Genomic DNA, 13,130 nt, shown 5'->3' with positions numbered 1-13,130 from the left:
GAACAGGTGGGGAGGTGGATTTGAGACCAGGGAGAGATCAACCATGATCTGATTGAATGGCGGAGTGGCTCGAAAGGCTGAATTTGTCGACTTCTGCTCCTAGTTCCTATGTTCCGATTATTCACGCTAACTGTTCACTCATTGAGGCAAATAGTCCATTTAATAATTTCACAGTGATAATTGACTTTTGGTCTATTGTATGGATATAATAATCTTTTTTAGTACAAAACCAAAGCAATCCTCCTTGGTCCCAATGCTAGTTTTTCCTTTCTTTATAGGTCCTTGGTTTTAATTTGTTAGAAGAGGAGGTAAAATAACAAGGCCAGAAAGAACAACTGCAAAACATATTTCAGAGTCTGCTGGGACATAACTCTCACTCTGTTCGCAGGGCTGTTTATCCTGATTACTACTTTGTCTGTTTTGTTTCCTTACTGACAGGTTCCCTCCAGTCACGTTGCAGTGTCTTTATATCAGCTGTTGGACGCATTCGCTGTTCTTGAGGCTAAATTAAGTGACGGACAGGAGCTCGGGCACACTTCCCGGATTTACCCTAACATGCCTGACCTACGGCAGAGGATGGATAAATTCATAAAGGCTGTGGGAGTCTCCAAGCGCCAGGTAAAGGTGGGGAGTGATCATTTATTATTGGGAAAGCTTGGTATTAGGCCGTGACCCCCATGAAGATTCAGGAGGGTGTACAAACCAAAATACTGCGGATGCTGGAAATCTGAACTAATCACAGAAAATGCTGGAAATACTCAGCAGGTTATGCAGCGGCACGGTGGTTAGCACTGCTGCCTCTCAGCACCAGGGACCTGGGTTCAATTCCCGGCTTGGGTCACTGTGTGGAGTTTGCACGTTCTCCCCGTGTCTGCATGGGTTTCCTCCGAGGGCTCTGGTTTCCTCCCACAGTCCGAAAGACCTGCTGGTTAGGTGCAAATGGCCGTGCTAAATTCTCCCTCAGTGTACCTGAACAGGTGCTGGAGTGTGCAGCGACTAGGGGAATTTCACAGAAACTTCATTGCAGTGTTAATGTAAGCCTGCTTGTGACACTAATAAATAAACTTTAAAGTTTGAATGAGAGGTCATTGACCTGAAGAACTAACTTTCTCTCTCCGGGAATGCTGCCAGACCTGCTGAATATTTCCAGAATTTTTTGAGTTTATTTTAAGAAATGGTAGCAGGGTAATTCAAGCAAAGCAAGGATTAGTGACTGGCTAACTCCAAACTAGAACTTTAGTGCTCTGTGGAATGTAGCAGAAAAGAATGACAAAAGTGAGGTAAGAATTTCTATAGTTTTGAGCATCTTCACAATGCTGAGTTATATTGTGTTGATACTCTGCCATTTACTGAAACTGTAAATTGTGTTAGCTTGGCGTTCATTGTTCTATATTGTGTTAATACTCTGGTGTTTACTGATCGCACTGTAAATTGTGTTGGACTCTCTTCAAACAGGCTGTTTTGTGCTATCTGGAAATATCTGTAAATTGTAAAATGTAATCCTTGTTTTTGAATGTTCTCGATAGCTGCAGTCTGCCTGGGTGGACTTCAAGAACAAAGCATTTTCCAAACCTGACACTGGAAAATCTCAAGAGTGAGTATGCAAGCATCTTTCCTATGTAATTTTAAACATCATTCATCCCCTGTGTGTTCAAACACTAAGAGTAATTGAATGCAGAAATAACCCCTGCGTGATGTATTTGTACAGTCCTGTCACATCGAGTGCCATCAGTCACACGGCCTGCCACAGAAGCACAACAACAGAGCCCAATCCTAATGTGTACTTTCCAGACCAATGTCACAGACTCGTGATGAAGGCTGGCAACCTTGGCTTACTTCCCTCTCCCTAATGCGGTCTTTGAGTGTCCTTATCACATACTGCGACTCAAATCAATACAGCCATCGATGGCCCGTTTCTGTAAACGCTTCAGAACTGAGCAGACTGAGTATTGAAACTGAGATTCTGTGACCCATACAGTTCAGTTTCAACTTTTAATTTGCAAATAAAAGCTAGCAGTTACTGGTTCCCAAATGTATGCAGTTGTCTTTTCCTGTCCTAGTACTCTTCAACTAATTTAGAATAGTACAGCACAGGAATAGGCCCTTTGGCCCACGATGATGTGCCGAACGATACGCCAAATTAAACTAATCCCTTCTGCCTGCCCTTGGTTCATATCCCTCTTTTCCTTGCATATTCATGTGCTTATCTAAAAACCCTTAAACACCCGTATGGTATCTGCCTGCACCACCACCCCTGGCAGCGTGTTCCAGACACCTATCACCCTCTGTGTAAAAAAAAAAAAGAACTTGCCCCTCACATCTCCTTTGAACTTTCCCCCTCTCACCTTAAGTGTGTGCCTCCTAGCATTAGGCATTTTAGAAGTGATTTAGTTTTATCTTGACGAGGATTTGTTGCATTGTAGACTCTTACAGGCCTGTCGGAATGTGAAGAGCCAGCTGTGCTTGGTGTATCAGCAATATTTCTTGATGAAACCTGCAGGGGATTCTCAGCACTTATCTGTGAACCTTCAGACCAAGACACTCAAAATTGTCCAGTACGTATCACAGTGGAAAGGTGGCAGAATGTATGTGATGGATTGACTTTTTACTTTGCAAGTTGAACGCCCTGGAGACAGAGATGATTTCAGACTGGAAGGCAGAGACTAGAACCATTTAGACCAGGCACCTGAACACCGGATCAAATCACTTCATAGAATACCTACAGTGTAGAAGGAGGCCATTCGGCCCATCGAGGCTGCACTGACAACAATCCTACCCTAGCCGTATCCCCATTACCCCACACATTTACCCTACTAATCCCCCTGACATTAAGGGGCAATTTAGCATGGCCAATCCACCTAACCCACACACCTTTGGACTGTGGGAGGGAATTGGAGCACCCGGAGGAAACCCACACAGACACGGGGGGGGAATGTGCAAACTCCACACAGACAGTGACCCAAGCCGGGAATCGAACCCGGGTCCCTGGCGCTCTGAGGCAGCAGTGCTAACCACTGTGCCACCTATCATGTGGCTTTTTGATATGCTGTGTATTTCCTGGGCTAGTTTATTTTGTTAAGATCAGTGGGTATATGATGAGTTTCGCGATGTTTAATGAAAGATTATAATATCATTGCATTTATTAACTGAAAAATTGCTGTGATTAACAGAATAGTTCAGAAGATGCTGGAAATGCACAAAGTGGGCCTCTGAAGAGGATGAGGAGGGTTAGGTTTAGGGAGTGATCCTTGTGTAGCATAACTAATGGATAGCACGTAATCCAATCTGGTACGATGGGACAGTGTGTGGCTGTGTGTTCTGAGTTGCCTGTGTTTATACATTACAGTGAAATCTCTTCTGTCACTGCAGGGAGAAGCTGATGGACTGGAAGGACTTTCTCCTGGTAAAAAGCAAGAGGAACACCACCATGATCTCATATCCTTCCTTGGCTCCAATTATCCATTTGAGATGAACTCTTATCTCTATTTTTAATCCACTTACAAGCGGAATTGCTTCCCGGATTTAATTTCTGGTCTCCATTAGGTTGCCTCTTTGAATTTCTATAATTACCCTTGGTGTCCCTAAAGCAGCGTTGGATGGATGGGGGCGGAGGAGGGAGGGGGGGGGGGGGGGGGGGGTGAAGGAGAGGAGGAGGAGGAGGGTGGTGGTGTAGGCTTGGGAGTGGTGTGGGGTGGGTAGTTTGAGAGGAGGAATCAGCTGGGATCCCGCTCTTGGTCATTTATCTGGAGACCCCTTGCTGGAAAGATGCAGCGAGGACAGAAATGGACTCCCTGCGATGCCCCACATAGCCAACTACTCCGATGCCATCACTCTCTGGAGTTGCGAATGACAAATCAGTTAAATGAGCTATCACAGGACTAATGACATCTGTGGAACTATTCAAACAGTTGACATCTTCAGCAGAAACAGAAAGGAAAAGAAATCTCTTCCAAATAAATAAAAGCAAAATACTGCAGATACTGGAAATCTGAAAACAGAAAATGCTGGAAAGATTCAGCAGGTCCGGCAGCATCTGTGGAGAGAGAAACAGAGTTAATGTTTCGAGTCCATATACAGACTCAGCGTTAACTCTGCTTCCTCTCTCCACAGATGCTGCCAGACCAGGGGGGGTCTTTCCAACATTTTCCATTTTTAAGTCTCTCCCAAATATTCTGAGCCACATGCTGCATTAAAATGATATTTTTAAACTATCTTTTTGATGTTTGGGAAACTCGCTACAGGAGTTAGTAAACCTAACCTAAAGCTGCTGATTTTACTTTCGGAGGAAGTGAGAACATTAGGATTTAAGTGTCAGAGATAAAACTATGAATATTAATTGTGATATCTTAGGCTACTATCTTGACTGTTTCTCCACTGTTAAGCAGAATGTTCACTATTTAAACCCAACTATTGTAGTGGGTACAGCACAGAGATGCACTTTATAATCCATTATAGTTACAGCAATGGCTGCAGCTTGGAATCTCATAAATTGATTTGATTTATTATTGTCACATGTATTAACATACAGTGAAAAGTATTGTTTCTTGTGCGTTATACAGACAAAGCATACCGTTCATAGAGAAGGAAAGGAGAGAGTGCAGAATGTAGTGTTACAGTCACAGCTAGGGTGTAGAGAAAGATCAACTTAATGCAAGGTAAATCCATTCAAAAGTCTGACAGCAGCAGGGAAGAAGCTATTCTTGAGTCGTGTGCCAGCGGGTGACCGGACACCTTCCCTTTCCCTACACTCTTCCTAATCTATTTATGCCAGCATTGCTTCGCTGCTTCCTCATGGTATCGCTGCTACAGGAGCCACAAAGGGCGAATAAAGGGGAAGATCCTCAATAGTGAAAAATGAACCTAAATTCTATACTTTGCAATTTTATTTCTTCTTGCTTTTAAACACCATCTGATCACTAAGCTGTTTGTCAAAGTCTCATCATCACCTGCTATTGAGGTGCTTTAGCAAGAAGACACTGCTTTTCATTTCTCAGTAATATCTCTTCACTTTCCTCCTGTCCATCCCTCCCCCCACCCAGATCCCATTCATTTCTGTACAGTTTTATTTCCATTTTAAAAAAAATCGCCATATGCAACTCTGGTCACAAGTGGAAAGTGTTCCTCGGTTCCTACCAATGGCACACTCAACTTGCCCATTGTAAAATACCTGTCCTTGGCTATTTGCACACTGACCATATTTTAGAAATATTCTTGCAGCAATCTGCTCTTTTGAAAATTCTTTTTTCATCTCCTTGCCCTCATTCCTTTCATTTCCTCTCCCCGAGCAACAAATCCCAGGGAGTAGCAAGGTTCAAATCATTGTGATAAATTAACTCGACAAAGCTTAGGGCCTCTATCTCCTTTGGAATGGGAGCAGAATAAAACTGGCTCAGATTTTGTTTTTGTCTGCTGTCCACTTACCTGTACTGAAATATCTGTGTGTGGATGTGGGTGGGGACAGATTCTGGATGCCTGCCAGTATTTGCCACCATGGTCTTAGAGGAAGAATTGGGTCATGGGTCAGGTATTGGAGGTTGGCTTGTACCTGTGGAACAGCATTTCAGTGCCTTCAGGATAGAAACCAATTCTTATCACCCCCCCCACCCCCCAAACGAGGAAATGCCCCCTGGTGTTGGTGCAGCCAGTTGCCAACCATGCTTAATGAGTCCGAAGGTTGCCGGTTGAAGAGCCACTCCTGACACTGGAGCTGTAACCCAGGCAGATGCTTCAGTGCAGTGACTGAGGGAGTGCGGCCAAGGCCCTATCTGCTCTCTCGCGTGGAGTGAAATCATTTCTATTGCACGAAGAGCAGGCAGAGTTCTCATTCGTGTCCTGGCCAATACTTATCCCTTAACCATCATCACTAACACAGATCATCTAGTCATTATCTCATGCTGCTTGCAGAAGCTTGCTTTGCACAAATTGGCTGCCTTGTTTCCTACATTACAACAGAAACTACATTTCAAAAACACCTTGTTTGATTGACGGCCCTTTGGAATATCCTGGGTTGTGAAAGGCGCTATATAAATGCAAGTATTCCTTTCTCTTATTTCTTATGTTGAATTCAACCATAGCTTCAGAAAATAGAAGCTGAGTCAGGTTTAAATTCCCTTCGCACTCTTGGCCAAGTGCGAATCTGTTACTCTGTCTTTACTTCCATTGTGAACCCTGGACAATGATCCTTTTTTGGTTGCCCTTAACTTGGGATTATACCTATTTGCGAGATTTCCCAGGACTCGTTCATTTCATCTACGTGGACAGGACAGTCGGTCAAATGATTGCACCTTCTCTAAACTTATCAGAAAAATCCACGGAGCTGGGGAAAGGACCATTGGCTTTGTTTATCAAAAGCAAGGTACATGTCTTTGTTACATCGGGGGCTGCTGCACTCCTGTATCAGCAACATGAGGGTCATCAGTGGGATTGGAAATATTTTCCATGTCAAATTGTATAAATGAAGAGTAAATTCTCCTCTACAACCTGCTTTAGCTGCAAGCTACAATGACACCATTTTTCTATTTCCCATGTCTGCCATTTCATTGACAATTCCATGCCCAGGGCAACTCAATAACTTCATTTTGTGGATTAGGAACTTGGATGGAGAGTTTGCCCATCTCAAGGTACAAGTTACTCTTTCCATTATTCTGGGCTGGATTTGACCCCAGGACTCCAGAGCTGAAAGGCCAGTTTCTTGATGCATTATGGCACTCAGTTACCCCAGGATGGTTGTAATCAAAAAATATGTACAAGTGTTCCCCCATGTCCTTCCCTCCTAACAGCGGTATGGATGTACCTACACCACATGGGCTGCAGCGGTTTAAGAAGGCAGCTCACCACAAATTCAAGGGCAATTAAGGCTGGCCTAACCAGCGACGCCCACATCTCTTGAACAAATGTTTCTGAGAAGTAAAGTTTGTTTGTTAGTCACAAGTAAGGCTTACATTAACACTGCAATGTAGTTACCGTGAAATTCCCCTAGTCGCCACACTCTGGCGCTTGTTCGGGTCAATGCACCTAACCAGCACATCTTTCAGACTGTGGGAGGAAACCGGAACACCCGGAGGAAACCCACACGGGGAGAACGTGCAAACTCCACACAGACAGTGACCCAAGCTGGGAATTGAACCTGGGTCCCTGATGCTGTGAGACAGCAGTGCTAACCCCTGTGCCCACCGGTTGGAGTCACTGTTGTTGGGAATGGAGAGCTATTGCCTGAACTGTTACGACTCTGTTTTGGGTTGGATGAATGACCCACACACTTGTTTAATTGTCTTTCTAATGTGGGAGAAATCACGCGAATCATTAAATTTGCATCTGGATCCTGCAATAATTTTGAGTTTCCATTGGGCGCACTATGCTCTGTGCAAACCTTGTCGAATGGAAGTGAATGTACAGCAGCTAAACCAGCAATCTTTAATAGGACTACTGGTGTTGCTCCCAAAGATTTAAAGTTAATATTTTGATGCTGCTATTTCTCCCCATATTGCCACTCCTGCGACCTGCACCACTCCACAGGAGTCTCTGGATCTCCCACCCCCAGATCTGATGTGCTGCCTATCGGCAAGTGTTTCAAGTTAGCAGCTCAATAATTGTCTACAACACGAGTGACATCATTGTGTGGGGCAGTCTTGTTGTTCGTCACCCACCTGATGTATCTGCAAGATAATGACCCCACCCCCATCATATCTACTTGGAGGCTTTCTCATTTACTCTGTCCTTAGAGTTCACTTAGAACTTTGTGATCATTGCCATTTGTAGATGGCGCAGTGGTTAGCACTGCTGCCTCACAGCGCCAGGGACCAGGTCACTGTCTGTGTGGAGTCTGCACGTCCTCCCCGTGTCTGTGTGGGTTTCCTCCGGGTGCTCCGGTTTCCTCCCACAGTCTGAAAGATGTGCAGATTAGATGGATTGGCTATGTAAATGCGCGAGGTTACGGGCATAGGGAGGAGACATGGGCCTGGCTAAGATGCTCTTTCTGAGACTGGGTGCAGACTCAGTGGGCCGAATGGCCTCCTGCTCTGTTGGGACTCTCTGGTTTGATGGACTTATTTTGGGATTTCTAACAAAAACAAATAGCAGTAGAAATAGCCATCCATTGTTTGTGGAATGGTTTGCTGAACAGTCTTATGAACTTTTGATCTATCTTGAGATTACTACTCAGCTGTGGCTATATTATATATATTATATACAGGCTGTCCTGTTACTGTAGCCTGGGTGCACACATCTCTCCGATCCGTGCTATCATTGCCTAGTCAGTATAATTGTAGTTTAAATATTTATTTGCATTATATCTGTTTCTGTGGGAATGTTTGTAACAAAGGTTTTCCTATTTTCTAGGTGTGGTCTCTGGTTGGTATGGGACGCAGATATTTACAGAAGGGCTACGCCACGCTGACATTCCGTGATGGAGATTACTACTGCTGCTATTTCCTTTGGTTTGAGAATGAAAGTGTAGGTGTTGTTTCTAATTAGTGTTTAGGACCCCATGCAGCCACGTACCGTGCCTGAGGAGCTTACAGCTCCTTCACACAGCTTTGCAATTGTAATTGGCCCCCCCAAAAAATCTTAGAAGAATGCTATAGGCTGACAGAATGTACCATTAAATTAATGGCTCCAGAATGATCCTGTTTACCTTTGGATGGTTTTTTAATGTATTCCTTCTTAAATTTTTGTCCTGTTGTTTGTGGTCACCTTTGTGAAAGCCCTCACCTCTGGTTTTCCTTCAATCTTGCACATTAGGGATACAAGTTGCCAGTTATTGAGCTGCCGGTGCTGTCTGATGATTCTGCTCCGATTGGAATGTTGACTGGAGATTATTACAGGTACAACATTTTTGTCAACCCTTGATAGACCCCCTGATAGATGGTGTGGTGTGTGGGTGGAAGGGGCCAATAGGTGGGGGGATTTGTAGGCATTCTGAAGGATTTTTGAATTCCTAAGATGCCCCAGTGAGTTTGAAAGTATGTGGGAGCGCTGTGGTGGTGGTGTGCTGGAAGATTAACATTCAGTGCCAGAGCAGAATGCAGGATTTGTGCCTGTAATTCTGCGGTTAAATCTCTGCTGTGCACGGGTAAAAGTCCAGCTGTTGGTGCACCGAGAGCAAAGAGAGACTTTGTGAGACTCATCCCTCCCCCTCTCATCAGCTCCAATATGTTGAAAGACCTTAACGGCACCGTGGGAAAAATGGGTAACCTGCAGAGAAACCACTCTGAGAGAGGATTAAAAACATTGAGGTGGGTGTGGGATTGTAAAAGGGCAGATTTATGGTAGGGAGTTCTTGTCTAACAAATTACCAGAGCACTTTGGAGGAATGAGCTTGGTGGTTTCAGCAAAAGGATATGTAGATTGGGAAGGTCTGCTGGCGAAGGGGACTTATGGACATATGGGTGAAGAGATTACAGCAGGAAGGACTGTGAAGTGAATCTTGGTTTGTTTAGCCAGAGAAAGGGAACTGAAATCCCAGGACGTGGGGAGTCTCTATAAACCCTAATAACAGCACAGCTGGAGGATGGTGTGCGGTTCTGGTCACGGTGCAGTCGCAAGATCACCCAGGTATTGCATTGCAAGAGAATGCCAGTCTGGTACCTGGCTTAATGCTGGGAGGGAAAGCTGTAAAGCTTGAGGCTGTTTAGTCTGGACAAGTGAACATACATGTTTAAGCATGTTTAAGTATTGGAACTTTTTAATGGAACAGATACATTCCTTGCTGATTACAATGTACCTGGGCACATTAGGCTGGATTTTTGCTATTGGCAAAATACATTAGCACACTGAAAGAACCCTGGACTTCACTGCAGGGCATTCAGCTTCTAAAAAGAGAGTAAGACAGGGGGATGTTTTAGCTGAGAACCCTTATTCAGATGTGAAAAGGGAACATGTATAGGACTGAACAAAACAAAACCAAATCACTGCTCAAATATACAAATAGCTAGTTAGCAGAAACAACTAATAGTCTGTAATATAGTTTTAGATTCATAGCATCCCTACAGTGCAGAAGAAGGCCATTCAGCCCATTGAGTCTGCACCCACTCTTCGAAAGAGCATCTTAGCCATCCTCCCCTTGCCAATACCCGTAACCCCACGCATTTAGCATGGCCAATCCCCCTTACCTACACATCTTTCAGACTGTGGGAGGAAACCGGAGCACCCGGAGGAAACCCACACAGACACGGGGAGAATGTGCAGATTCCACACAGAATCAAACGCAAGTCCCTGGTGCTGTGAGGCAGCAGCGCTAACCACTGTGCCACCTGTAGTTTATTTGTGGAATAGTCTTAAGTTTGGTAACAAATTATTAACCTGGTAAATGATACTCAGTTTCTTGTTTCTATTCTCCATCTGGATGTTGGTCTGCGAGCTGGTTTAATCATTTGCTTTCTTGTGAAATGGTGCTTGTCGGAGTGATACACACCCAATTTAGATTTTGCAACATGAGTCATTCAGCCTTTGCTCTGCCTCTTTCTCAGGAAGCTGCTGCGATATTACAGCAAGAACCACAGCCTGGAGGTGATAAAGTGCTTTGAGCTGCTCACTATCCACCTGGGTGTCATGCCTACAGAGTTCGTCATTCAGCAGTGCAGCGATCTGGTTCGCAAGTTGTGGGAACCCTCACGTATCCCTCTCCTCTAAAACAGCAAGAGAAGGATCTCTGCAAGTTTGGAAAGGATGTTCTGTGTTGGGGAGGTCGTATATTAATGGAGAGAACAGGGCCCCAGAGAAACCGCTACTCTTGTGAAATAAGGCTGCATTTTTGAATTTTTATATAAACTGGGGACAAAAATAAGCTCGGGGACTGAACCAATATGTGCAGAACCCTGTAGCCCCGGGAGATTAAACTTCCAGCTTTGGAATCCCAGTTGGCTCCTCTATCTTGATTATGAGATTCCTATTGCTTCAGGCCCTAGCTGCCAGATATATTTTTAAATCGATACCCTGTGGCATTTTTAGAAGCATAGTATTAATGAGGAGTGGGAGGGATTGAAACTCTCAATCCTATTGTAACCTGAGTGGCTACCAATACACATTTCCAGTATGTATTCCTCTATGGGGCAGCAGTCGTGGAGCTGAATTGGCCCTAGGAAAAGCTCACGTCAGCTGATGGTGTGACCCTCGGGGCGTATGGGGATGTTTCGGTGTGGGGGTGGGTTTGGATGGTGTGTAATACTTCCTGCCTTCATGGTCAGACACCGTGATTTATGAATGTTGGCCATTTGGAGGAGGCATCCTCCGCACTGTGTCCCAGCGGGATGGTGTGTTGTCAGGAAGGGTAGGGGATTGGAAGTGGGATAGGGAGAGGAAGGTGAAGTTTCTTCTTCAACTGCAGATTAATTACAGTGTGGAACTCGCGACCATGCGGAGTGATTGAAGTGAAAAACTTCAGATACATTTGAAGGAAAAGAACTTGTGGGTGAATGAATCGAAGGATCGGCCAACAGGGTTTGTGGAAATCGGATGGGAGGCACATGTGGAACATAAACACCAGCAGAGACCGTTTGGGCCAAATGGCCTTTCTCAATGCTGTTAATTCTGCGTACTAACTTGTCACCGACTGTAGATTCCTCCGTGTGATACTTTCAACTAACATAATGAAATAAATTAGACTTGAAAGCATTAGCCAATCTATAAACTAAAATGAATAAGTTCTAAACCAAGGAATAGAAAACGCAGGAAGTATTCAACAGGTCCGATAACAGATGTGGGCCGGGATTATACAGTCCTTGCCCCAGTGACTGTACTGGGCCATTTAAACTACTGTTTAGTGGGATTGTAACATCCTGCTGGGTGGGAGGGGCTGTAAAATTCTGTCCCTGGAGAGCGGAGGATTTAACCCTTTGTGAAGTTTGTTTAAAAATATTACTTCCGTGTTCGGTAAAAATGACTCCAAATTGTATTATCATCCTTTGCAAAACAGCCTTAAAAATAACCCAATAAGCTGCCTTTTGTATGCAGTGACTCCGGAACATTGAACAGAGGTGTCTAAATTGGACTTAATTTCAGATGTAACCAATGATTTAACCCTTTTTCTAATCATCATGCTTAATAAATATTATCTTGGTCATCTCCTTTGAGCTTGTCTATTGTTAAAAGTTGTGTTCCGAGACGGGGGTCTGCCAGACTGCAGCTCCCTGGGTGACTACATTTCCCACTAATCTATCCTTTTACTTCATACCAAAGCCATTTAATCTATTTTAACTTTACCAAATTCAGTCTTATTTTCACTGGTATTATATTCAGCACCTTGATCTCTGAAATCATTTCCTCGTCCTCTTCATTCTTTACTTTCAGATGTCTTTGTCACATTATGGGATAATTTTTTAACAGAAAGAATTTGTGTGTGTGTGTGTAATGTAACCCCGTGCTGACAACGATATGCTCTGACCAGCTGAGTTAAGTGAAGCTGTACCTGGGATGTGCTTGATGTTATAAGGGGCCACTATGTAAATGTTCAATTAACAGGATCCTGAGTTCTTAGCGGTTGGTGTTGAGCGAGGCTAAATTTCCTATTTACCAATAAATGTCAGTACAGGCGTGAATGAAAAGGATTAGTGTATGCAGTTGCAATCGAGAGTAATAACCTATTAATAATAGCGCGGTGCCTCCTAAAATGCTAAGTATGTAAACCTTATAATAAGAAAAGGTTCAGGACAACCCTGCAAAAGGAATAACAAAAATAAATTTATTTTCTTGCATTGTTGCGTCTCATAAAACAGGTAAAGAGTCCCAAACTAAAGATTTTTCAATTAAACAGTTTCAACCCTGAGAAATGTTCAAAATATTACCAAGCGCTTGGATTTATAAACATTGGGGCCCATACGTTGGTGCACATATGAAGCAAACACGCCCTCAACAACACACTGCTGATACTGTTCAGTGTCTGATAGTATAGTCTCCAGTCACTCACGCAACCACAACACACACAGTCCAGAAGGGTCTGCGAGCGAGAAGATGATGCAGCAGGAAAACAAAATGCAGCAAGCTGTCCGTGTAGTGACGCAGGTCCAGTGCGCTGAAGTCTGTCCTCCTCGGCAGTGCTACTTAGCAAGTTAGCTTCAGCTAATCCTCGTTCTCTCCGTCTTCTCAGTGAAAACTACGCCCGGCGTTTATAGCTGACTGTCCCTCACCGGCAGTTT

At 44.1% G+C, this 13,130-nt stretch overlaps 1 protein-coding gene across 1 annotated transcript in view; it reads left to right on the top strand.

Annotated features, from left to right (window-relative positions):
• Positions 1 to 12,067, top strand: part of hps1 (HPS1 biogenesis of lysosomal organelles complex 3 subunit 1) — a 38,645-nt gene extending 26,578 nt beyond the window's left edge. The window contains exons 10-17 of the mRNA XM_078223051.1: positions 439 to 618; positions 1,527 to 1,594; positions 2,424 to 2,555; positions 3,370 to 3,435; positions 6,214 to 6,355; positions 8,338 to 8,451; positions 8,740 to 8,822; positions 10,467 to 12,067. Of these exons, the coding sequence (XP_078079177.1) occupies positions 439 to 618; positions 1,527 to 1,594; positions 2,424 to 2,555; positions 3,370 to 3,435; positions 6,214 to 6,355; positions 8,338 to 8,451; positions 8,740 to 8,822; positions 10,467 to 10,629 (948 nt within the window). The 3' untranslated portion in view covers positions 10,630 to 12,067. The remainder of the gene's footprint in view (positions 1 to 438; positions 619 to 1,526; positions 1,595 to 2,423; positions 2,556 to 3,369; positions 3,436 to 6,213; positions 6,356 to 8,337; positions 8,452 to 8,739; positions 8,823 to 10,466) is intronic.
• Positions 12,068 to 13,130: the final 1,063 nt, after the last annotated feature.

Source organism: Mustelus asterias, chromosome 11 (genome assembly GCF_964213995.1).
Source record: "Mustelus asterias chromosome 11, sMusAst1.hap1.1, whole genome shotgun sequence".
Lineage (NCBI taxonomy): Eukaryota > Metazoa > Chordata > Chondrichthyes > Carcharhiniformes > Triakidae > Mustelus > Mustelus asterias.
Note: the sequence above shows the minus strand (reverse complement) of the source record. Positions and strands in the feature narration are given on the sequence as shown.